The sequence below is a fragment of the Lissotriton vulgaris genome, chromosome 8, assembly GCF_964263255.1.
Source record: "Lissotriton vulgaris chromosome 8, aLisVul1.2, whole genome shotgun sequence".
NCBI lineage: Eukaryota > Metazoa > Chordata > Amphibia > Caudata > Salamandridae > Lissotriton > Lissotriton vulgaris.
The window spans coordinates 1,265,682,519-1,265,710,177 of NC_141696.1; the positions used below are offsets into that span (position 1 = coordinate 1,265,682,519).

The 27,659-nt window shown below is 46.0% G+C and overlaps 1 protein-coding gene across 1 annotated transcript in view; it reads left to right on the plus strand.

Annotated features, from left to right (window-relative positions):
• Positions 1-27,659, plus strand: part of MTMR6 (myotubularin related protein 6) — a 439,692-nt gene that overhangs the window by 47,367 nt on the left and 364,666 nt on the right. The window contains exon 2 of the mRNA XM_086935180.1: positions 14,108-14,192. Within this exon, the coding sequence (XP_086791306.1) occupies positions 14,112-14,192 (81 nt within the window). The 5' untranslated portion in view covers positions 14,108-14,111. The remainder of the gene's footprint in view (positions 1-14,107; positions 14,193-27,659) is intronic.

The window sequence follows — 27,659 nt, forward strand, 5'->3', positions numbered from 1 at the left end:
CATAAGTTGGCAGGGTATGCTCAGACGTAAGTCCCTTGCTCACCTTGCCACTGGATTCAAGCAAGCCTGGCTGAAGACGGCTGTAATGCCAGAAACTGGTCCTAGGAAACTTGAATCCGGTCCAGGGAAGGTGCGGCTTGGCAGTTCGGGCTGGACTGTTCCCATGAGGCACAGGGTCAGACTGATTTGCATATGGCCATGTCTGAACTGGGGTGGCAGAGTGGGCTAAAAAACGGTGATGGCTTAAACCCAGATCTGTTGACTGGGTGTGAGTGTTTGATTGGTTGAGATGCTCCGTCCATCAGCACCCCCTTTTGTACCGCAGTTCTGTGTATAAGCAGAAATCCTTGCAACAAACCTTTACATAAATGTGTGTTGCAATTCCTCACATGGAAAGTAGCTTTCCTTGTGGCCATCACATCTCTCAGAAGAGTAAGTGAACTCCAGGCATTAACCATTCAAGAACCATTTTTGCAAATACATGACAACAAAGTGGTTCTTAGAACAAACCCTAAATTCTTACCTAAAGTAGTTTCAGCTTTCCACCTTAACCAGTCTATTGAGCTCCAGTATTTTTCCCTCAACCAGACTCAGTAGCTGAAAGGGCTCTTCATACGCTTAACGTCAAAAGAGCTATTCTTTACTACATTGAAAGGACAAAACGTTTCAGGAAAACTAAATAACTTTTCGTAGCTTTCTCACCACCACACAAGGGACATCCTATATCAAAAGCTGGAAGTTCCACTTGGCTTGCAGCCAAGCAAGATGGCCACAGCCTAAGTGAGCCTAAGTGAGTATAAATCCACACAATAATCCTACATGCAGATGGCGCAAATGAGGAGCGCGTAGATCGGAGGGTTGGCGGCACAGATTGCGGCATTCCATGGCCCTCTGTGACAAGCGGCCCCAGAGATATCAGCAAGGGGATCTGAAGGCCTTCCGGCCAGGCCAACACCAGGGACTTGAGTGCACCGGCCCCCGCGCGACTGGCGTGTGAGGCGGCGCCTGAGAAACAGGTGCACTGCCGGCGGCCACGGCTGTGGCCGGGGAGCCGCCAGCTTCCTCAGACCCAGGATTGTGCCTGGACTACACTCAAACGCTCCAGATAATAAGGTGAGCCGTGCGACGCCTGAGAGATCGCGTTGGTGGAGGCTGACCTGAGAGGGAGACCGCACCGACAAACCTGCGCGGGGAGCAGACCATAGCACGACTGACCCACTGAGTGGTGAAGCATCACTGGGACCCCTGAGGTCTCAGAAAAGTATACCTGACTCCCCCAGCCCTGCCAGGTCGGCATCAAGTAGCCAGCAGAAGCATCAGGAGAAAAGTATAGAGGGCGCCCACCGCGGCCTTTCGAAGTGAGTGACTGGGGCCCAGCGGCTTCACGTTGGAGATCCGGGGCCTCTATTGCCCACAAGACTCCCGGCACAGTGGAAATTACGGGGACAATTCCCCTGAGCTGCACACTCTGGCTTAATAGATAGCATAAACCCCCACCCGTCTCCGGCTGAGATACCGGGCCGGTGCTGCGTGCCGAACATAGCAACCTGCCTGCAAACTGAGGGGTCCACAGCACCAAGTAGTGCGAAGATAAATAATATGCCACTTCCACGGCCCGACACTCCAGTGGGGTCAGTGGGCAAGAAACCCAAAAGGTTGTGCGTTGCGAAATACTACGCAAAAACAACAGTTGATGGACAGAATAAAGAACAATGTCATACATTCACCCCAGTTCAGAGATCTGGGCCTAAATCCATGTTTTTTTTGCTTACCATGCCATTCCAGTTTGAACCCAGCCGCATGCAAATCAGTCTTGCCCTGTGCCCCATGGGAACAGTCCAGCCCGAACTGCCAAGGCAGGTCCTCCCTGGACTGGAAACAAGCATCCTAGGACCGTTTTTGGGCTTTCAGCCCTCATCAGCCAGGATAGCTTGATTCCAGTGGCATGGAGAGCACAAGACTCACGTCTCAGCATACCCGTCCCACTCGGGGTGACAAACGCAAAAACAACAGTTGATGGATAGAATGCAGAACAATGTCATACATTCACCCCAGTACAGAGATCTGGGCCTAAATCCATTGTTTTTTTGCTCACTATGCCATTGCAGTTTGAACCCAGCCAAATGCAAATCAGTCTTGACCATGTGCCTTATGGGAACAGTCCAGCCTGAACTGCAATTTCAGGTCCTCCCTGGACTGGAAAAAAGCATCCTAGGACCGGTTTCGGGCTTTCAGCTTTCATTAGCAAGGATAGCTTGATTCCAGTGGCATGGAGCGACAGGCAGTGGCGACTACTGCCCTCCCCCCACCCAGAAACCGGCCGAACAATGGAACAGCGAGCCAAGATGGCGGGCTGTGGCCCACGAGGATGCCTGCTGGAAAGCTGGACAAATTTGTGTACACCAAAGACCAGGTGGAAAAGCAGCAGGCCACTCCCGCCCAGATAGAGGCTCCCACACAGCAAGCTTCAGACTCAGTCATGCTTGTAGACATCATGGCCGCCCTACAGCATGTCCAGTCCTCTATAGGCACGATCTCCACAGACATATCTCTGATCCGAGCTGACTTCTCCAAGCTTTCTGAGAGACTAACCGAGGTTGAGTTCACGACGAAGGTACTATCCATTGATACAGTAATGTTACAACGCCAGGTGCGCCAGTTGGAGACAGACAACAAGCACATCCTCGCCAAACTAGGTGACCAGGAAGACCACTCAAGGCGCAACAACGTACGCATAATTGGGGTACCAGAAAATGTGGGTGGGCCGGCCTGGACCTTTTTGTTGAGGACCTCGTCAAAAATCAGCTGCAACCGCGTGCATTATCAAGTTTCTTTTCAGTGGAAAGGGCGCATCGTGTACCTGGCGAGAGGCCCAAGCCGGGTGCTCCCCCCAGACCGATTCTAGCACACATCTTCAATTTCCGCGATCGTGACGCCATTTTACAAGCGGCAAGAATCGCCTCACCGATTCGTCTGGAAAATCAAGTGATCGCAATGTACCCAGACTACACAGCTGCAGTAACTAAGCAACGACGAGGCTTTATGGACGTTAAAAAGGAGTTGAGAACCAGAGAACTTAAATATTGCATGCTCTTCCCGACACAACTGAGAGTGGAGGCAGAAGGAAAAGCATGTTTTTCTGTAACGCCAGAAGAAGCCCGCGACTGGCTGGACGGATGGCGTCCAGCGACGAGATCCGTGAAACCCAGGACCCAACACGAAAACCAACGCCAGGAGTCACAAGGATCCAGAACCGCAGAATCCAGCGACAAGGGGTAATGCGAAACTCTACACTGAAGTCCAAGACTCTCTGTTGTTATGAACACATCCACTGTCTGCCCTTCCCGAAGGATGCACTAACTTCTCTGCATGTCCGCGGCCCACAAAGGTGGAGCAACTGTTAGACGAACCATGTTTCTGTGGGCGAGAACTGTGCCTCAGGAGGACATACGCTGCTGCTGTATTATTATATACAGGGGGGCCTGCGCGCTCTCGGACAGACTCTCACCCCCCTCGCGAGTACTTGTTATGGGATTAAAGCACTCTGCTCAGTTGGGGAAGCGGGTAGTTTGGGATCCGCCGGGCAGGGAGGCAGGGAGAAGGGAGAGGAAAAGAGGGCCAGTTCTTGGTTTTCACTTTGTTTTGGTTCAGTTCACCAGATGGCATTCACATCAACAGACTATGGTAGGCACTGCACGCAACTCTGTACCCCTGTACAATTATATGCGCAAATGGCACACACCAACCCAGTGACACATACCCTAGCTAACCCACTCCGAAACCCAGAGGGCATGGCCCCTCCTCTGACGGTGCTTTCATGGAATGTGAACGGACTTGGAGATAAGATTAAAAGGGGGCTAGTCCTTCAATATATAAAGCGTGAACGTCCAGCGATAGCTCTGATACAAGAGACACACCTAACGGGCTCAGCCACCAAAGCCTTTGACAGATGGGGGTACACGATAGCAGTCCACTCGGAATTCACCTCTGGCTCCCGTGTGGTAGGGATTCTGCTCCATAAACGCTTCCCGCTAATACTCACTGACTCCAAAACGGATGATCGGGGCTATCCCTTCCACCAGGAGACATCATCATGGGGGGGATTTGAATGCTGTGATTGATGTATCTCTTGAGAAACAACCCCCAGAGACCCCGGTAGCGCAAACCTCAAATTGACGGATTTCATTGAAGCCATGGGCTTAATAGATGTTTAGAGAACTACCCATCCAGAAGATAGGTAATTCACATATCACTCAGAAGTCAATAATAGCCTCTCTAGAATTGATAACATATTCATGTTAGCGACTGGGTTAGACCGGGTAACAGAGATCCAACACCTACCCCGAGGAATATCAGACCATTCGCCCCTATACATGACGTTCTCCTCCCATATCACACGACGGAGGGTGTTCCCAATACATCCGGGATATCTCCAAAACCCTATAATAAGCAAGGGACTTCGCACAGCCATGAAGCACTATTTCACTGAAAATTCACACTCCGTGTCCTCCCCGGTAACACTCTGGGAAGCCTACAAAACGGTGCTACCCGGACATGCGGTTTCACTGATAGCCGGACATAAGAAATCATAGAGGCAACAGATGGAAGACCTTGAACATGGGGTGGTGGAAGCCGAGGCAAACCATGTACATGCTATGACTGACGATACACCACATGCGATAAGTCTGGCACAGCAGGAATACAAAACATTTGCATGGGAAGAGGCAAAAGCAAAGCTCACCGCTACAAAACACACTATTTACGAAGCGGGTGATAAGGCAGGCAAACTTCTTGCCTGGCTAGACAAAAAAGACCGAGCCAGTAGGTGGATAGCTCAACTCCGTCTGGGAAGCGGAGAGATAACCACGGACCCGCAGCAAATAATAGACTCGCTCGGCTCATATTATATGGGAGTATACATGCCGATAGCCACAAACACACTCGACGATAACCTGGCCTTCCTAAAAGATATCCGCATGCCCTCACTATCACAAGACGCAGTCTTGGCGCTGGACGTGGAGCTCACCGCAGAAGAACTCTCCTCTGCCATTGGGGCACTCCAAACGGGGAAAGCGCTAGGGCCGGAGGGTATACCGGTAGAACTCCATAAAACAAGCATTGGCATAGCCAATAGGTCTTGCCTTTGGGAACTTATAAGTGTTTAATAGAGATATTGACTTTGCTTATGTTTTTAAGATGGGCTGTACATTAGTTTGTAGAATGCTCAAAAGTTATAATAAAGAAGTTGATAGCATTTTTGTTAACTTATATATGACCAAGAAAGCATTACGTCCAAGTGAAAGACCATATTTAAAAAGTATTACTTATAAATAATGTTTTCATCTAATTTTTTCCTATAAATGTTGGCAACTTGTTTCTGCATGTGCCAATGCTTGCTTGTTATCGTTTTTTTGTTAATGGGGGACATTAATAACATGAGGCTGAAGCTTGGGAAATAGTATCTGTGTAACAGTTAGGGTGATAGTTAGTTAATTAGTTTGTTAATGAGAGAGTTAGTGAGAGAAAGAGATAGAGAGTTAGTTATTGAGAGAGAGAGAGAGAGAGTCTATGAGAGAGAGAAATTAGAGAGTTAGGTTTGAGAGAGAGAGTCAGTGAGAGAGAGATAGTTTGAAGTAGTGTTTTTAAAGAGAGATAGTGAGAGAGTTAGTAAGAGGGATTGAGGGAGTGAGTTAGTGAGAGAGTGAGAGAGTTAGTGAGAGGGAGGTTGAGAGAGTGAGTTATTGAGTGAGAGAGTTAGAGTGAGTGAGTGAGTGAGAGAGAGAGAGTTAGTGAGATAGAGAAAGCTACTTAGTGAGAGAGAGAGTTAGAGAGTTGGTTAGTAAGACAGTTAGATAATTAACAACGGTAAACTCCCTTGCCTTGGTGTGTTATGCCATGACGGCAGTCAGAGAAAGTGACCCACTGTTCTAAGGAGACGAATGTACTTAAGAGTTGTTTTTGCCAAGGCACACTGTGGTGAACCACCCTATAATTCGTATTGAAAACCTTTCTGATCTGACCTGAAAAGGTTTCCAATAAGAGTGATTTGTTGACTTCCGATACAGGGCAGCATTTGAGAGAAGAAAGATTGTTCTAACTATCATAGGTTAGGCTGTTCTCTTTAGCCTGAGGCCTCGGAGGACGGAGAGATGCCATCCCCATTTCATTTAATCGGAGCAATTAAAACGCCTTCCGCGCTGCTTCCCGTGCTCTCACATGCAAAATCACCTTAGCCTCGCGGGGTGCTTTGTAACCCCTCACTCAGCCCCACCACTGAGAATATTCGGTTTCATGGAAATGGAAACAGAGTATGCTATTTACTCTGCTTTATAAAGCCTTTGAAACATCTGTACATCTGTAACAAAAAATGCCATTAGTGAGCGAGTACATATGTTCCAATGGCGGCACGTCTTCTGTCAGCATGTCTCCTTGGCACGCAGCTTGCATTCCAAGAATGGGGTCACGCCCAACCTCACGTCTTACGTTCAAAGTAAACAGAATCCCAGCAGCCGTCTCTGATGACTCTTTTTTTCTCACGTATTTAGTGGCGAAGTACGAAGAAGTTACTTAATGTGCCCATGAGCATGGCAAGAGAGACCCACAGCAGTTGGCGAGCTCGTTCCGCAACACAATTTAAGGGGTGGGGAGCATATGACGTTAAATAAAGTAAACAAGGAGCAGCTGTTTTCAGGAGTGGTGCGTGCACGCTCAGCCTGCTCTTTTTCAAAGCACATACTCGTGCTTTTGGCGTGCCGCTGCGCACTCCCGCAAGGCCTAGGCCGCCACAAGCACAAGTTTGTGCTTTGGCAAAGAGCTGCACAACGGCTAAAGGTCTCCTATGCAGTGCATGCACACTGCGTAGTCGAGACCTAAAAATGGCGACCCAACTCATGCCTCACCTTCTCAATATATATAGGACCAGTTTAAATATGGGTGAGCTCCCCAGGGACCAGCAACTAGCGACCAATGTCGTGATTCACAAGGCGGGCAAGACGCTGCAAGAAACTACATCCTACAGACCAATCTCCCTCATAAATGCCAAAGCAAAAATACTGGCCAAGGCACTAGCAATACACCTTCAACCATACCTCTCTACGCTGATCCATCCAAATCAATCGGGCTTCATGCCCCACCGTAACACGGCCCTGAATCTCCGTAGGCTCAGGGGGTTATAGCTTGAAGTCCCACTATTGCAGAAGATGCAGTCATCCTCTCATTGGACGCCCGCATGACTTTTGACATGGTGGAATGGCCCTTCCTCTTTGCAGTGCTCCGACATATGGGATTTGGGCCCAAATTCTGTGCCTGGGTACACCTTCTATACAACAAACCCATGGCGCATGTTGTGGTGAATGGTCGCACTTCGTAGGCCTTCCCTTTTCAATAAGGCAACAAGACAGGGTTGCCCACTTTCCCCTCTCTTATTTGCAATGGTACTGGAGCCACTAGCGACATGGATTCGTCAAGACCTGGTCATCAAGGGGCTTAAATGGACGATGGGATGGAAGATTGCATATCGCTATATGCAGACGATATCTTACTATATATGATGTCCCCAGCCTGATCGCTAAATTGCCTCCTGGATATCCGTGCGGTCTATGGCAGACCATCTGGCTACACTATTAATTGGTCGAAATCATTGCTCTATATCCTTCATGCCCCTCCCCTCCCCCAAAACTACCACGAAACTGTGAAATCCAGATAGCGGAACAGGGTTTCATGTACCTCGGCATATATATATCACTCCTCAAGTCGCGCACTTCACAGAAGAAAATCTCATGAAGCCCCTGGCCCGCTTTTGTCGAGATGTGAAACACTGGCGTTCTCTACCACTTACACTACTAGGAAGAATGTCTCTCTTCAAAATGATGGCACTGCCCAGATTTTTATACATCCTACAAAATACCCCCTTCCATATTCCCCCCTCCATATTCCCCCCTCCTTTTTTACATTGACACATACCAAAGTAACCAAGCTCCTCTGGGATGGTGGGACAGCTCGTATTGCCATGAAAAAACTGGTTAAGGGGTGGTACGATGGAGGAATTGCCCTCCCACACATACAGACATATTACTGGGCATCGCAACTTACTGTAATAAACCAGTGGCTACACGTACCGCAGGGTGAACCTGCATTCTGCATGGACCGCCATCTCCTTGACACTGAAGGGATAATGGGAGCGCTATATAATAGCACTAATAAACTGCACTACACGTGCCCCACGGCCCAAACACCACGAATCTGGCATGAGGCACAGAGGGCAATGGGGTGGGAGGGGACTCCTACTCTTACTCGTGGAACACCCGAAAACTGGGGAGACTGAGAAACAGTAAGGGATTTTGATAACGGGACCTAACAGGGATCTCCAAACTGGGGGAACTGTGGAAGAAAGGAGGGGTTGTGCTGTTTACTCAACTCCAAGACAGATACAAGCTAGCGCAAAGCGAAACTTATAGGTATGGCCAGATCAGACATGCTTTACTAGCAGCGATTCCAATACACACAGTTACACACAGTTACCCAAATCCTCCCCATTAGAGGACAGATTACTCACAGACCACCTCTAAACAAAATTCATCTCCCTAACTTATTGAAAAATAAAAAACAATCAACAAGATCCACCAGTGGCCCTGAAAAGGAAATGGGAAGCAGAGGTGGGTGACCTAGATGAGGAGGACTGGCAATTAGCCCTGATGTCCCCGAGAGAAATTGGCAACATCCTCCACCCTTAGGTTACTTCAATTAAAAATCCTACACTGTATTTATTATACAAGAACCCTGCTACACAAGATAGATAAGGCGGACACTCCATTCTGCCTCCGACAATGTGGTGCCGAGGGCACTTTCTGGCACACACTCTGAGATTGTCCACAAATCACTCCGTCTGGAACGCTGTTCTACGCACAATATCCCAAGTCACTAAAGTAGTGATCCCACTTGCTCCAAAACGCTGCTTACTTAACATCTGGGAGCCCATGGACTTGAATCACTCAGACCAAGACTGGGTAACACTAGGGACAACATTAGCCAAACGCAACATAGCGCAGCGCTGGGGTTCGGAACCGTCTCCGACACATCGGCGATGGTGTCGAGACATGTACCACGTGATGGTGACAGAGAAATCTGTTTAAGCACACAGAGGCTGCCCCAAAAAATGCAGGTATGGGGAAAGTGGAATCATTTTCGGGGTGGTATTTGTGAACCCTGCCCACCAGAGTAGCTATTGGATGACAGAGACTAATTTAAACAAAATAGCGGGGCAGGGCCTGCCACAGTATATTTCACCCGAGGGACACGGAAGGGTTGATGAAGTTTATATTCCTATATGCTATGCTGTGCCACACTTGAATTAATCAGGATTGTTGTTGATGCATGCCCCCGAATATTCTTTTCTGTACTACATAACTGTTGATTCATATCAAATTGTCAATAAAAAATTTCCCCCCCAAAAAAGCTGGAATTGCCAGGTGGATCGTTAAATGCATTCAAATATGCTACTAAAAAGCAAAGCGTAAGTTATCCATTCACCCTAGAGCACAATTCACACGCAAAATAGAGGCATCCATGGCATTCTTAGGAAACATCCCCATGGATGACATTTGCAAAGCCGCAACATGGTCTACACCAAACACTTTCACAAAACACTACTGTGTAGATGTGCAGGCAAAACAACAAGCAAGTGTGGGCCAGGCTGGACTAAGAACACTTTTTCAAACTACTGCAACACATACAGGTATGTAAACAATCTGGAGATGGAGTAAAGGCCATGCGCACTACTAACCAAAGGAGGAGTCACCTATCTCGTGACTACAAAGACTTCTACAATAACAAAGTGCAAACATCCGAGCTCAACACCAGATGGCGATCTATGCAAAAGTATACGGTTCTACAGCTCTACATGCCAAGAATAGATGCATACTGGTAAGGAGCATTTTCCTTATAAAGGTGTATATAAATAGCTACATAACTATATTTATAAATGTTCCATTGCTTGGTGATGGTCAGTAAAGATCGAGAAAGTTAGAGGAAAAGGTTGATGTAGAATTGCATCTGACAAGTTGTGCCTCTCAGTCTTGTAAGGAACCATGCTCACCTTGGGTTAGAGTTGTTGGTTCCTCTAATTTGACAGCTTACCCTCTGCCTCTTTTGCCCATGTGATTTGTGTAACAGTTTGATAGCCTAGTGGTTCAGCTTCATGCAATACTGGAGCCATGTCTTCCTCCAGCCGTGATTCAATTATGAAGAGTAAGTCAGGTTCTGTTGTCAGTAGGTCAAAGATGTGGTGCTTGGTTTTGAACGTAGAACTAGCATTTATTTGTAGGCTTCTTAAAGGAGCCGTTTTGGAGGAATATAGCATGTTACAACACATCCTATTACATCGCATTCTTTTACAATGAGGTTGTTACAATGACTGCGTTGTTAGAACGCGATACCTTTACATCGCAAGTCATTAGATCGACTTACTGTAGGGGGCACGCTGGATTTAGGAAAATAATAATTTACTATTCCAACTCCATCCTGTGCAACAGTAGGGAAGGTGTTGGAATAGTATATGATACCATTCCTTAGGTTAGAGCGTCCCCTACAGCAAGTCGATCTAATGACTTGCAATGTAAAGGTATTGTGTTCTAACAACAGGTTGTTGTAATGACTGCGTTGTAAAGGCAACGCAATGTCATGACAGCGTTGTTCACGCTGTTTCCCATTTTGAAAGCGGTGTGATTTTGTGCTGCCGGTGAGTATTGTCCTTGGCGGTTTTAGGTGGTGTGCTATTGCTGATTGTGCTTGCTGTAGCAAGACAGAAATTGAATAGTTTTTAGGTGTTGTTATCTTCATCAAGCAGCCTTCGAAGGCATTTAGTAGGCTCTGTGTGTGTGTGTGGGTAGGGGAGAGAGGTCGAAATTAAGGGAATGAACAGCGGAGTTGTATTTGAATAATAGCGTTGCTTTTCAATAGACAGGGGAAATCGAAATTATGAAGACTGGTGTGGCTTTCTTTTGCTTGTGTTGAAGGTGGAAGAGGTATAGGTGAGATGGGGTGTGTAGCATGAGAATCTGGTTTTATTCGTCTGAATTCTGAAATGGATGTTACTGAGTCATATATTACATTTTAGACTGAGTGTTTGTTATCTTTGTGGAATGGAAACTAAGGTAAAGAAGGGTGACAAAATGTGTTATTGGTGTTGGCATTAGGCTCCTAGAGGATGTGTTTTGGTATTTTGGGATGGATAGGAGTTTAAGAACGTTTGAGTTGGTTATGTGGGTGTTTGGATTTGTTTTGGTTGGTTAATGTTGTGTGATATTGGTGTAATGACTTGTGATGTAGGGTTTGAATGTGAGGAGCTGATGTGGAGGTTGAAGGAGAGGGGATGGGCTTGGGGGTTAAAGGAGAGAAGAAGTGAAGGGGCCCTTGTGTGGATGTAGAGGTACATGGGTATGTAAGTGTGTTTTGTAGAGGTGGTTATTGTTTGGTGGGTGGGGGTTGTTTGGAGTTTCCTGGGTTACTGAAAGTTATAGGTGTGTGTTTGCTGAGAAATTGTGTGCATGTTAGTTGTTGTGGATGATTCTGGAACATTTGTATCAGTAGAGAAATGGACGGCATTTCTGGCCATAAGCCCTTGCAGGCCCAAACAGGAAATTCACCATTCTCTCCACCCCTTCCTACAACGCACAGGCTGAGAAGCCTGAGGTAGGAGAGCTAGGATAGGCTAGTGGTGAGGTCATGTGACCTCTCTCAGGCTCTTGGGCTCACCTGTAGGCCCAGTCTAGTGGCTGTCCAGCAACACTCAAATGAGTGCATATGAGGAGGGTTGTTTTCAGGTTTCTAATCCACAACTTGTGTCTGGGAGAGCAGATAGGGTAGGGGAAATGGAGGAAAATTGGAGGGGAGAGAGGGGAGCAGCAAAGACTGGGTCTTGCAGCAGGGAACATTAGTAGGAAATGGCAGGCAAATATGTACACAATTCACAAACGTATAGTGTTAACAGTAGCAAAATGTGTCACAAAAAGCTGATCTAAAGCGGATATCCTTTCCTTCTGCTGGGACACAAGGGATAACTTGGAGGCCCTTGGATTGTAGTCAAAGAAGTACACAGATACTGGGCTGATAAGCAGATTCAAGTAGTCTGCAAGGCGGAGAGATAAGGGACAGAGAGAGCAGGGGAAAATCAAAACACTCATGATCACATGGGTGGGTGGAGAGGGGGAGGACAGACAGTGCAGAATGGAAGACAGAACAAGCATTTAAAATGCAATAGGTATCGCCTTTGATTGATTAAGTTAAAGCCATTTGCTTTGCTAATCGTATTGTATAGCTAAGCAAATGGCTTTAACTTAATAAAAGGCGAGATGTATTGCATTTGTAATGCTTCTTTCTTAATACGTCGAAGTCGGTTACTGAACATCAAAGACTTGGCTCACTAAAATCTGCAACACAAGCATTTAGTCTTTTGTGACACTTCCAGGTGCTCGAATCGATCGCACTAAAGTAACAGGTTAGCACTCTCATTCACAGTTTGTGCTAAACCCATGAAAAATATTGTTAAATTATGTAGGTCCACTGTAATATATCTCCACGTAAACAATAGGGAAAGGAGGGTGCTTAAAATGTGGTAATGTATGTAGCATTGCCACAGCAGGGGTGTAGTCATCAATAGTGAAGCAGCTCCGGGGCCTAGAAGAGTTAGGGGGCTACTGAACTACTGTCATCACTGTATTTTACTACCCAACGAACAGACAGAGCCTCGTTTGCTCGCCAGCACGGTGGCCATGACTTTCTCGCTGCGCAACAGGGTTAAAGAACACTGAGGCACTGGGTTTGCCTGGGGGTTTAGACAAGTAGATAAGCTGCTATTCCACAACCAGTTTGCCTGATATTTTTATTAGATGTAATGTATGTATCAATATCCGTTTATCTAATACAACTTGTACAAAAAGAGTTTCTTTTGTGAACAGACCAACCCTCAACAAATTAACTTCAAATGTATTCATTAATTCTTCCTTTCTGTGTGCCAGCAGAAAGCGGTCCGAGGCTACCTCAAGTTGGTATTCACGGTTTTATAAAATATATAAAATATTACATAAAATAGATACAATTAATTTATTTTCATAGTTTTCTGACATATGATGCATAGTGGGAAATGTTTGGTTCTTAATAATGTAATGCTGTGATGAAACTGGAAGCCATGAATTATTTCTCAAATTAAAATCCATGCGGCTTGATGCGCACAGCACGAAAGGTGTGTTGGCTTGAGATGTGAAGAAATCAGAGACCCGTCACTATATTGTATGGGAGAACTTTGAGTTGTGCAAGCTTTGTGTTTCACATTCGTATGTATGCTGCATTATCATTAGCCAGGAGTTGCTGAGACTATTTTACATACCTAAACTATGGTTGAAAGGTGCTAGTTACTTACCCATGCGAATATCTGCAAAGAATGTTTTGGCGCCACCCAGAGGCCAAAAGCCAGAATTACTGTTTGACGACTATTCTAAATTTTCGATACATTGAAAACAAGAAACGCTGTTCTTTCTCCCCCTAGAAAAGTCCAAACAAAGTGCCTAGTATCACGCCAGCAGTGAAGCCTCCAGTCTGCGCATGCACATCCTCTGTCCCTTCTGTCCAATTTCATGCCCATGGAATCGTATTGATTCCAAAAGGCCCCAGCATGGCGAGAGCAGCACATGCGCTGCTTTTGCCAGGGCGAGACCTAAAAAACAGAGACTGGAAAGAGGGACAGCAGAGCAAAGAAAGGGGGCCGGAGTGTGTCGGTGGAGGGTGAGTGCGTGATCACACAGTGGTCCCTCATGCGTCAAACCAACAACAGTAGAAGTGCTTTGTGCAGAGCCATACGCTGGAAAACCTGTAAAAATCCAATTGCATATTTAATGAGTGGCACACAATAAGAAAATAGATGGCTGAACCCCAACACTGCAACCTTTATTAATCACAGCTGGAAGAACACCTCCAGTTTCAGAAGGTACTATCCATTTCTAATAACTTCAGGAAGAACCTGCTTCATTTGTTCACTGATTTATCTTTTTCTTGCAAATAGTTGATCCTAGATTGTAAAAACCTGAATTTCCAAACATCGTGTTTTGTCTTTCAGGAAGATGTTCAAGCGAGGAGATTCTTGCAAGTACACTGTAGCTGGCGAAAAACTGGAGTACGCAGCAGCACTTCTTAATAGTCAGGTTGGTGAAGTCACAAAAAAAAATATATACATATTGGCACTTGTTGGTTTGGGTGAACAGTAACGTAAAGTTGGACAAAAAGTATGAAACTGGGCATGTTTATCTAGAAGGTTCAAAACCATGCAACCTAGAACTTGATCTTGAAGGGAAATGGTGTGCGCTGAATTTCCCATTCAAAGTCCTTGTCCTTCCACTTAAAAAGGTTCTTGGCAGAGCAGTTGAATTACAAATCTCTCAACGTGACCCATTAGCACTTCTCCTAATGCCCATAATTCAGAGGTTGGGTATATCATCTAGCATGTTGCTTACATGATCTTATTGACTCTCGACCTGAACAAGATCATTGCCTTATCTAGTTTTTATCTCCTCTGTCTTAACCAGGCTGGCCAAACATTCCTAGAGCTTTTGAATTACACTGACCATAATGCTCTTTCCAGACTTTTTAAGGTGTTGCTGTCCTCTAACACTGTGATGGTTTTCAAGGTAACACTAATTTGTTCACTGGTGGTCTCAAGTAGGTTGAATGATGACTTCATAGACAGACATGACGTATGAAAAGAGTCTTGCAGGCAACTCTACTACGTAGCTGCTAGTTCTGTGGGTTAGTAGGGCACCAGTGACGGATCAAGGAAGGTTGCTCAGAGAGAATTGCAAAATCTTGTGTAGTTTTAGGGATGGGATGACTATAGACTGATTCTGAATATCAGTCATTACAATGACCAGCCAGACCGGACACTCACAGAGGTTGCCGTGCCTAGAAGTGACGCTAAATCTCCATCGTCTCAGGAAATGAAAAAGGTCCATACCTTAGAGGAAAATTAATGCCTCAAGAGTTTGGTATTCTCCTGTCTCACCTTCTAAATTCACCTCAACGTTTTGTGATTATTCCGAGCAATGAAAGTCCTAAAGTGGAAGGGTTTCAGTTTTTAAGGGGCCATTCAAAACTCAACGGCTGGCTGTTCTACAGTGGCCAAACAACAACAAAAAACACCCTGTCTTTTGGGCATAAGTTATGTCAGTGTATCTTGCAACAGATCAGTCTCATGTCAATAATTTCTGTTACACTCCCCTATCCGCTATCATTTCTTCAGGGGTATTTACTGCAATACGCCCGGTATTTTTAGAGAGTTAAAAAAAAGAGCATATTGGCCAACATCTCTTGACAGTCGCATAGAACTACAACACAGGATGTCTGAAGCCTTAATCTATACAGTGCATCCACCACATGAAATTGGAAATAAGCAGAGAGATTTCTGCGAAAAAAATGTGTGTTGTTGTTCTATGCGACTGTCAAGAGATGTTGGCCAATATGCTCTTCTTTTTTTAACTCTCTAAAAATACCGGACGTATTGCAGTAAATACCCCTGAAGAAATGATAGCGGATAGGGGAGTGTAACAGAGACTCAACACACGGAGAAAGACTGACAGTAGAGGTTGGCTAGACAAGTATAGTGAGCCCCTGACAGAATATAATATTAGCAACTAATGATAGACTTAGAGGAGCACATATGCTAGAGCTGTTCATATACCTAAAATGCTAATGTTTAACACTGGTGCTTTGTTATGATTATTTTTATATAAGGGAGGCAGGTTACTTTTTCACATTGTGCGCCCCTCCTATTCAAGCTTTATTGACAACAGAGGTGTGAATTGGGAACAACTAGGTTAGTACTGAATGGAGGTAACCCTATCGCACAAAGGAGGAAACAATGGCAACTGCATTAGATCGGGTGAGAACCTCTCTTTTTATAAAGATTGTTGCAAAGAAACTGTTCCAGAGTAGAATTCCTTTTCAACAAAATGTCCTCTGTATTGATGTGATTGAAGAGATGAGTTGGAGAGATGGAGAGTTTGGAGGGGTAATTGGACATTTTCTCTATGAGCCTGATTATAAGTTTGGTGCAATTGCGCCGGCTCAACGCTGGTTCTGCTGTGCCAAACCCGCGCAAGGACCGCCAACTGTACCACGAGTTGAACTTGTGTTATAAAAGTTCAACTCATGATATGGTCGCTGGTCCTTTGCCTTTTCCATTGTGGTGCCTGGAAAACAGGCACCGTAATGAGAACATCACAAGAGTTCCAGCACGGCATGGACGTGGAAGTCAATGCCGTGCTAGAACTTCGTGGGGATACAGACGGGGGCACATGTATCTCCATGGCGGGGGCCACACGGGGGCCTGTAGGGCTCACTTTGTTCCTGCTCCGCCAGCCTTTTCATGGGGAGGCTCCACCATGAAATGGCTGGCGGAGCTGGAACTTAAAATATGCTGAGCAGGACTGCGCCAGTCAGCATATTGCGCTGTGGTGCTCCTACGCCTGCGCCAGGGAACAACTTTTACCCGGTGAAGCAGGCGGTCCACCGCCGATACAACTTACAAAATCGTAATAGGCAAAACTGTGGCCCGCCACTACTGCGCCACCTCGATCGCCAGACTCCGCCGATACAACTTACAAAATCGTAATAGGCAAAACTGTGGCCCGCCACTACTGCGCCACCTCGATCGCCAGACTCGTAATCAGGCCTATGAGCTGTCTCTACAAAAGCAATTTTCCTAAACACTTCTCCAACTTGCAAGTGGGTGAGAAATTGACTGCATTGAGGAATGTTATTCACTATAGTAGGCAGTAATGACACTGTGAACTACTTACTGGGTGACCTGTGGGCGTATAAGGTACTTTAAAAGATGAGTAGACCTGTGAATTACAAGCTACGATAGGGTGTGCAATCAAGAGCCTCACATGGACTATGAGATGGTTGAATTTTAAGGTCAAAATACAGAGAGGGTGGCTTTATTTTCAGCAGTGCAGCACAAGTTGCATTATTAAATGAAACACACCTGAAGAAAAATGAATATGTTAAATTGACTAAATGATGGTGGGCCAACTGTAGTATGTATTGTACTTCGTCTTCGTTTTAGGGGGGCAACATACATAGTAGTTCCAGGTGTGCCCATACTGGTAAAGTAGATTATACCCGATCCAGTAGGCAGATATATCTTAATTGAAGGTCAACTAGATAGGTTGGGTATTTGCTTGGACTGCTTGGTTGATGGCTATGCCCCTAACTTACCGGAAATAAAATGTTACATTCGTTCCCCGAAGATTGCATGCCCCAATTTTGGTGAGTATACTGTTGCCAGCTTAAAATGTTAATTTTGCCATATGTGACTTTCTGGACAGACACTTCCAGGGCCCATGCTAGGAAAGGAATACAGTTGGCTCCAAAGCTGATACTAATAGACATGGTGACGGTTGATCGAAGGAAGGACCAACATAAAGACAATAACATATTTTCCTATTAAGCAGAACCTCATAATTTGTTTACTAGAATTCATTATATGTTTGTGAGCACCTATAATTGTTGGGGGTTTTCAAACAATTACACACTTTAAAAAGGTGCTTTTGGATCATCCACCTTTCGCCAGGATTTATGAATGGTGGTGCATTGTCCTAGGATACACACATGGAGATTCAGAGTGGAGAAATTGCAGGATTTTGGATTCAGGAATGAAATATACTCTCCTGAAAAATGTCCTCAGCAAATAGCTCTTCAATTACCTGGATGCCAACTCCTTACTGGACCTCCCAGAGATGGGTTTCCATACTAGCCAAAGAAGACCCAGTCTCCACTACTGATGTAACAATAATACTGGACCAGGACAGCACTGCCAATTTGGTCCTTTAGAATTGGCCAGTGGCGTTTGATAACATTACCTACTCCATCATGTTATAATGCCTGCTTACAATTGGAGAGTGCCGGTTCATTGTTAACTGCCTTGCCTCATTCCTCTCTACCAGAATGCAAGCAGTGTCACTCACCCCCACTCTCCAGCATAAGTGCTCCTCTGTAATGGGTATTGCTGCAGGGATCTTTTCTTAGCCCCACCCTTTTCAATGCATACACGCTTCTCTTGGTGGAGATTGTGCACTCTTTTGGATTTGAGGTACTATCATATCAAATATATAGCCACAATCTCAAATAATGTCACTGACGTCTCAAACCAAAAGATATCTGTTTGCTTGCTAGCTGGATGCACTCAAATCATGTTAACATTAATTCCAACAGCACGGAAGTACTTATTCTAAGTAAACAATCCCACTCTTGGTCTAATGACTGGTGGCCATTGCAGCTCAGAGCTACCTTGGCTCTGGTATCCTCAGTTAAGAATCTGGGAATCCTTATTGATCAGAAGCTTTTCGTGGCCCCAGAAATGTACAAATGGCAGCCAACTGTTTGTTTTTACACTGGAGAAGCTAAGAAATATTTTTAGGATTTTGACCAATGCTGGGCAGAAACCTTTCATGCATGCTTGTGTGCTACTCTCATTGAGAAAGTTAATGGTAGTGATTAAATTGATGCATTGTAAAAACACTCAACATTGCCAATTGTACCAATTGCTATTGATGATACATATGGATCCTCACATCCTATGTAAAACATACTAGCAAAGGTAATTTCCGATTTGACACAAAGGGATTGGAGTGGCTTTATGCCAAACAGGAATAGAACTGTTAACATGCAAATTCACCAATGTTTAGGTTTTGTTTGCCCAGACATGGAAAAAGCATTCAATACTATTATCTAGGCCTTTCTCTTCCACGTACTATGGCCTATACATTTTAATCTGGCATATGTTAAATTCATTCATGTACAGCTTACTGGGGAGAACTGTTAGTAGATCTCACAAAGCTGTGAAGAGGAAAGAAGTCCTCAAAATGGTTCCTTTCTGTCATCATTGTTTTTTTGGCCTTTCAACAGAACAGTTTGGCAGATTCTTTAGCAATAATCTGGCTGATTTAGATATTAAGGTGGGGCAGACAATTCACATGGTGACTTTGTATGTGGAGGATATGCTTATTTATTTTAAAGACCCTCGAATGGCAGTACTGGATACCCTTCATTGTCACATGTAAAGCTATCACATCAACGTAGCAGTAAATGAATCCTTCACATATGTATTTACGTTACCATTATGCATAGATATGGATACTGAACAGCTAGTACGTTCTACACCTTTCAGAAAGTGATTTTGTAGAGTACTTCTCAAACTGTTCTGAGATATAATTTTAGAATCTGTCATATTGAACAAACAGATGTTTGAATTATGTGCCACAAGCAGCAGATACTGAGATATTTGGGCATGAACTATACATTTCTTATAGGTGTTCAGTATGCTTGTCGATTCGCTATGATTCTTTATGAGGCTGATAGTAACTGAATAGTTGAACAGGCCTGATTTGCTGCAGTGTCACATTTACAATTACCATGTTCAAAACCGACATAAACAGCATGGTTTAGGTTTCTAAGAGAACATTGAGCTGAGGAATGGGGAAAGTGTATTTGAATATATCTGTAACTTTTTGCCTGACGGACTGAGAGATAAAGTTGCCAGAATGATTTTCTACATAGACACATGATCCTTAGTAGCTTATTGTATTTCTGCTAAGGCCTTTGAAATTGTATTAGCTGTTAATAAGAACCAAGCAGACCTAACAAGCTGATGTGGGTATGCAAAAGACATGAAGAAAGGAAAGGAACATCTTTTCTCAATGTTTTTCATGCGTTTTCAACAAGGCGTACATGTTTTTAACCATTGCTGATCTGGTTCCCATGAGCAGGCATCCTGGTTTCAACCAGGTACTCCTCGGTTTGTGATAAACATGCAAATAAAAAGTGATCTATATCTTCTGTCTGGTCTTGGAAGAATAAGCACTTATTACTAGTAACAGAATTCCATTTGCTTGTTAACCATCGCAGGGGTAGTGTTCCAACCCTAAACTGGTGGTAGAGCTGTCGATCAAGTTGTTTCGTTATAAGGTCCCAATAGCCCTCCAGGTGGGGTTCATCCCTGATGTCACGGTAGTCCCTCGACAAAGACGGGCTGATATGGGAGGAGAATCTCCTAACTTTAATCAACTCCCAGTATGCTGCTTTGTAAAACCTTTTTGATGGAAATTCCGCAGTCTCGGGTGATCCCAAATATTCCTCATCCCCATATCAAACAACAGGGATTTAACACCAGTCAACCATGGGATCTTATAAGAACGACTTAGCCCCCTTACCTCCAACAACGCCCTGGCATTCAGGTGGAGCCCTGGAGTAATCCAGAGACGCCTCCAGAATGCCAGCGGTCTATAGCAGGCGACATCTTCAAGTGCCTGACAACCAAGATCGAAAAGCAGTGGAATTCGAGGGGAAGATTTGGGCAGACCCACTATAGATCTCATGAATTTATTCTGGGCTTTGGAAAGTGAGGATAAGTTACAAAACCCCCAAATTTTGGCACCATATAGGATTGCTGGGCAGATTTTGGTCGTATAGATTTTAACAATAGAGGCAACAGGCTTGGAAAGAGACAACCTGTGCTCCTTAAGCAGGGCACCAGCTAGCTGAGCATGTTTTAGCGCTAGGATGTCAACTTGGGGCTTCCAACTCAGTTTATCATTAAATGTGACACCCAAGTAGGTAAAAACATGTGTCTGCTCCGAAGGTACACCATCCATGAAGACGCATGCTTTTACTGACTTTGACCCATGGAGCACCATGAACTTGGTTTTCCCTACATTGACCACAAGCTCATGTTCATGGCAAAACACCTCAAAACGAGACAGTGCCAACTGCAATCCCTGTCTTGTTTTGGATATTAACAAGGTGTCATCCGCGAACATGAGCAGTGGCACTTTCATGCCAGCTAACATTGGCGCATCCGTTGAGTGGTTCGTAAAATACTGGACCACCCCATTAATAAATAAAGGAAACAGGGTGGGAGCCAGCACACACCCTTGACGGACGCCTTTGTTCACCTCAAACTTTTTGGTAACCTCACCTGGTTTGCCCCAACGAACCTGCGCATTGGTGCGTTCATGCAATTTGACCAAAATGGCAACCAACTCTTTGAGCATCCCAATTTTCAGTAATATTTCCCACAACTTTACCCTTGGGACAAGATCAAAGGCGGATTTTAGGTCCACAAATGCTGCAAAAAGCATACCCCCGTCTAGGGTAACCTCCTTCCAATAAATTAATACAAATCTGAAGGCTTGGTCGAGGGTACCTATGTGAGACCGAAACCCTGCCTGTAAGGGTGACAAGATGTCTGCTTCAGTCATCCATCCCTGTATCCTGCCCAATACCAATTGTGCAGCCATCTTTTGCACGGCATCAAATAAACTGATGGGTCTATAGTTGGCCGGAGCAGAGCGGTCTCCCTTCTTGTAGATCGGTATAATCTCTGCTCCGGACCAGGATGCAGGGATCAGAGCTCCACGAGTAATAGCGTTAACTACTAGCTTTATATATGGGACCCATAACTCATGGTCCTGCTTGAATAAATCGGCAGGAATACAATCAGGCCCTGAAGCCTTACCACTCGGGATTATTTTCAACACAGTCTCCACCTCTCTATTAGTTAACTCCAATGGACTGTCAAATAGAATAGGCGGGGCGGCTTCATTGCTACGATGTGATGCCCTAAACTGTGCTTCAAAAAATTACACCCATTGCTGGGGTTCAACCTAGTTACTCGGAATTTTTAATTGCGGCCTATTCCCCCACTTAAGTAGTTCCCAGAATTGGACCATGTTTCTCCCATTACAGGCATGTAACAGATCCTTCCATCGATCCTCATCCCAGTCTCTCTTGGCTTGTCTTAGTGCTGTTTTATAATTAGATCTGCACTGCTTGATGGTGCCCTGGGTCCTCGATTTTATAGCTTCCACCAATTCTTTATGGGCAAGTCTGCACGTGTTATTGTACCACGAGCTTGGCTTCAGCGGACTGATCTTTTTACACAGGTTAGTCTTTATGAAAAACCTTTTCAACCCACTAAAGAGTTCATTATGAACACCCAATATATTAGCATTTAGCACTCCTGGGACTCACATGCCGAATGTTTATCCAAGGACCTCGAAACAATAGCCCTGATATGCACAACATTCCTTTCATTAGTGGCTATCCGCGGCCACGAACCCTTCTTAAGTCATTAGTAATAGTTACCATGTTAGGGCAGTCATCACCCTCCCTCTGGGAAGAGCTAAAAAAACTTCTATCATTAATTTTAAAAACCAGGGGATTGTGGTCGCTTTCAGGCCTACTCTGTACCTCCATATCTAAGACTAAAGGCCACAGCTCCACATTGACAAGTATATAATCAATGCGGCTGTTAAACCTGCCATTATCAAAGGTCACAGCACCCTGTCTATCAGACTTCGTCCATTAACCACCCTCAGACCCCATTCCAAACACAACCCCTTCAATTGAAGGGCGGCCTCAGACCATTTTCTTATGGGTTTAAGATCCAAATGAGGGACACCCCATAATGCGTCCACGTCTTCACTGAGCCTTCCATCCAGTCCTGCCAAGTATCACGCATGGGGCGTGACTCTAACGCATTTCAGTGTGGTGTTCCGCATCGCCGCACTGAAATGCATTGTCACACATTTTGCCCACTGAGACTGCACTCTGCTGACATGGCCAAAACTGGCTACAGTAACGCCAGGGTGCCAGCGCAAGCGCTGGCGCCTCTGACACGATGTGCGCAGGCTGCTGCTCGCTCTCTGCAGACTTGCCAGCAGGACTCGGGAGACAGTAATGCAACAATGCTTGCTACAATGTTTGCGAGGGCAGGCCAGGCTGTGCTGCTCTGCCTGCATTAATTCCCGCTTGCGGTGCTGAGTCACTTATTCACCTTGCTTCCCAATTACTGAGACCCCGGGCGGTGCCTGCTCTGAGAGTTGTGCGTTAATGGCTGTGGCACCCGTTATCATGACCCCAGGAAGCTCAACAGGAAGTGAGGTCGGTCTCTCAAAAGCGGCCGGGACTCCACTGGCTGGAGTTAGCACCGCTGGTGTTGATGTCCCGTCGCTGATAGCCGTCCCAGTCAGACTGTGACTGTGTGAAAGCGAATGCCCTGCCTGCTGAGTGCGCGGTAAATTACCCGGCCAGCGTTGGACCACCGGCGCCGCCGGGACGGCAGGCACTGGCGGCATCGATTTGGCATGAGACTGACAGTCTCGCATTCATCATGGCAGCTCTGCGTGAGGGCAGACACACTGCTGAATGCAGTGCTGTGGGCCGCCGACGGACACCCAGTGCTGCGGCTCAGAGCTCACCGACGCGGCTGCAGACCCGTCACCGCCAGTGCATGGTTCACAGACAGGGCAGTGCCTGCCACAGCCAGTGGAGTGCCAGCTGCAGCTACAGTCACCTGGCTCGACGGATAATAGTACAGTCTGGTTGAAGTCACACAGAAACAGTAAGTACTACTACCGTAATTCTCTGGTCACTGTGTGAGGCAGCCTGCTGCCACTGAGACTGTAGTGTGTTGATTGGCCTAAGTGTTGTATTGTTTAATATCATGGTTACGCAGTCCTTTACAGTACAGACAGGTTACAGGAGGGAGCACTAGGGTCAGCGCCCTTCCATTTCTGGCGCTCTGCAGTAGTTTCAAGAACTTCATGGAGTTTCTTGTTGCTCAAACGGCTGTAATTTCTAATATTTAGAAGTTTTCCTCATCTTCATTGCATGATTTTTGCTCGCAAGAAACTGTCACTCATAGTCGCTGAAATGTCAATTATGAAAATGTCACACTTGGCAATCTGAAACCTTGGCAGCTATGTATACCATCTTCAAAATCCAGGGGTTCGAAGGTAGTATTAAAATCACCGGCAATGATCTGTCTGCTAGTGTTAACCTCCTGGGACAGGTGGCTTTCTAAAGTTGTAATGACACTAGAGCTCCTGCCACCAGGTTGGCCCCTCGAGTACACATTATAAATGGTTATATCGAGGCCCTTTGTTGAGCTGACCCTTATGGCCAAAATGTCAGGGCTATCAATATAAACCTCGTCTACCCTTACCGCCTGAAATTGCCGAACCCAACAAGTCAACCCACCTACTGGTCTACCTCTTTTTCCCCTTGTGGCTGCTTTAAAGAAGTTTAGATAACCTACATGGAAAACTCCTTCTACAGACCATGTCTCATGGAATACCCATACATCCGTACAATCTGTGTATGCAGACCAATCTGTAGACATTATTTTCGCATAAGAGGCCTGCTATATTCCAAGAGGTTAGTGTCATAAATGGTCTTGAGGGACTAGGGCCTTCATTCCCAGTGGAAATCAATACCTCGTTTATATTTGGTTCCATTGTTAATGGTTGACCTATGCTAAGGGATCTTAAAAGAGGTTGTACCTCAGGATCAATGGGAATATCCCACAGTTCGCTTCCTGTGCGTACATTTTCTGAGCCAGTTATCAGTATATCCCGAGGAGGGACATACCCACATCCCTGATTACTACTGGTGCCAATTGGTGGATTCCCCACTACCATCGTATTGACCCCACTACCTATAGCACTCTTTGCAATATCACTCCCTCTCAGTCAGTCTATGTCTTCGAGTGTTGACAGCAACTCAAAGCGATTGTTGGTCTGAATGGGGAAGTCTAACCTATTGTAGACCCTTTGGAGGGCCCAAACTTCACTATATCTGAGCGACGTCCATCGATTATAGAAAAACCCTAAGGGGAGTAATCTAATTTCCTCTGCAACAGGGGGAAAGTACCCAGCCATCTCTAAGATATAAAGGACCAAGGGGGGTGACCTGAAACTCAATACCACGCAGTCACCAGCCATACATTTGAATGAGTGGCCTACTCAGTTGATACGTCGTACCATTTTAAACTCGTCGAAAAGTTTGTGTTGAATCCATGTCTTCTTACTCGGGAAGTGGAGGGCCTTATTTTTTAGCGTTGACCAATGCTCTCGAGTACCCGGTGGGAGAGGGGGTACGTTCGCTAGGATAACCGTATAAGGTGTGGCTTCTGGGGGAAGATGGAGACTAGGTAACATAGCTGAGCCCCCTTCTATGCCTTGCTCATCCTGTCTTCTATTAACATCTGCCCCACACTGCTGTGTCAAAGGAGCAACACTACCATTATTAGCACTAGTAGGGGGAGGACAGACTACACTCATCACTGGTTCAGCCCGATCAGCACTTAGTTGGGCATTTGACGGGTTTCCCCGCTGTATCTTTTGTACAGGCCCCAAGGAGCTACATTGGACCCCCCCCTTAGCCTGTATGGTAGTTTGCTCAAGATCCCTTTGGATGCTGCAAGCTAAACGTTGTTCAATCTTATTAAGCCTGGCATCAACTGAGTCTAATCTCTTAATTATAGGATCGATAAGGGCAGCTATTTGCTCTCTTAATAGGGAACACAGGTCTTCTTGATTAAGCTGGATATTTGAATGAGCAGCGGGATTAGGGACTGGGGCATTATCACCCGAGTTTCCAAAGAAATAAACCCCACTAGATTCATTGATGGCAGACAATGGGTTTTGTTTGGATGTGCCACGACCTTTCCTTTTTAGGTCGAGCTCTCTCGACCTATTGTGGCCAAGTTGCTCCTCAAGGGACGTAGATTGGTGCACGAGCGCCGATTGCACGTGCACGAGCGCCGATTGCACATCGTGGACGCGCATGCTCAGCCCCCCCCCCCCCCAGCCGTGCACATCTTTTGCTCCACATTCACAGCGGCAGCCTCTCACAATCACTCACGCACGCACGCACGCAGCCACACGCACGCAGACACACACACACACACACACACACACACACACACACACACTCCCCCCCCCCCCCCCCTTACAACTAACCCGCCCGCTCCACTCACCGGGCTACAGACAGGCTCCGTCACTACAAAGACAACGTCGGAAACGTCAAATGTTTCACTAATCCCAGAAAACAAAACTCTGTGCGTGAAGCCAAAGGTATTGATCGTGTCCGTGAGGATAGCTTCCCTTTGATCCTCCTGTTATCCTAGGACATGAAGCGGGAAAACTTCTCTATACAACATAATTTCGGTTGTTTTGACTAAAATTACATGTGCCACGCCACCAACCTGTAAATCTGCACATATTGCGTAGTAGGACGAGCTCTTCTCGTCTCCCCCAGGCGTTGCAGGAAGAGCAGACTGTACCAACGCGCATGCGCATGCAGAGAGACGTACTTCGTGCACTCTCAGCAAGTAGACGTAGACGCGCATGACGAAGGACTAGAATTGTGTGACTAGAAGTCCGTCTTCTGTTTGGGATGAGAGAAAAGGTTCTCTCATTGGTCATTAATAGGAGTAGGCGGATAGAGGCACCGCCCAATCATAGGCATTGACTGTATTCAGGGAGCCCTGGGACAGGTTACCGGGGTGCTGGGCTTCCTCCCGGCCGGTGATGGCGGAGGCAGCACCGGAGCCTCCAGCACCAGCCGCACCGATGCCTCCACGAGCATTGGAGCTGGCCTTTTCCTATCTTGGTCTATGGATTTACGCTCATGCTCCCTGGTGTGCCGACTGTGCTACTGCCTGGTGCACGGCGACGAGAACGGGGAGGTGTGGCGGGGCCTATGTGCCCGGTGTCTAGGCGAGGAGGGTCTTCGGGAAGACGTGCTGTGTGGACTGGACACGTACGAGCAAGGTGCGGGGTTAGGAGCCACTTGGCCGCTTTCTCATTGAATTGGGCAGGGGAGGCTGCAAAAGACCGACGACGTTCCATGAGCTTGGAATGTTTGCATTCTCCCTGCTCCTGAAGGCTAATTACTGAAGTGTACTGTGGTGGGTTTAGTATGGGCCTCGACGCTGCAAATCCGACATCACTAAAATGACCAGTGCATAAGGGAAGTCCCTCCGAGGGACTTGAGCGATTACGTAATCGGGAGGAGGAAGAGGGGTTTGTATAGCCGTTGAGAGCCATGCCAAGTGATGGCGCGGACACCCCAGAGATAGCATACAGAATAACAGTGATCTTTGTAATATGACCTTGAACCGTGAAGATTCCACACTTTATTCTTTGTGCATCTCGTCGGTATAGCGGCATGACTTGCTGGCTTTACCTGGACCGATCACCATGTTTTGTAGTGTTTATGCCAATTTACTTTCCTTATGGCACTGGGAACGAACATGCAGCTCGCGGAGATTACACCAGACCGCATCTTTGTGTTGAGCGGAAGGGGGAATATGCAAATGATGCCGTTAAAGCAGAGCTAGAGTCACCATTTTAGCAGGAATGTGTCGGAAGTATGCAAATGAGTACTTTGGCTCTGCGGTTGACTTGCTTTTCTGCAAGGCCAAATATAGTTATGTTGTGGAATATTTTTATAGCTCAGCGTTTGCCAGTTACTTGCCCTACTGGCTATGTTTATTTGTCTTTTGGTACTTTCTTCATAGAAAAGGTGCTGCTTGCGCATAAACTACCATCTAGCTGTTTGAGTGTCAGCAAAACTTTACTTACTTTAAAAAGTTGAGTCCTGTTTTTCTTCTTCTCTGTTTATCGAAGGGCAGTGACGTCACACCCTGCGCATTGAAGTTAAGCTCGCACTGCGCTAGAAAGTTGGGTACTGCACACAGGTCTATTTAGCAGTGTTGCGTCTCTTAAACTGACAACCTGGTGAGGAGCTTTGCTTCAGCGCACAGAGTC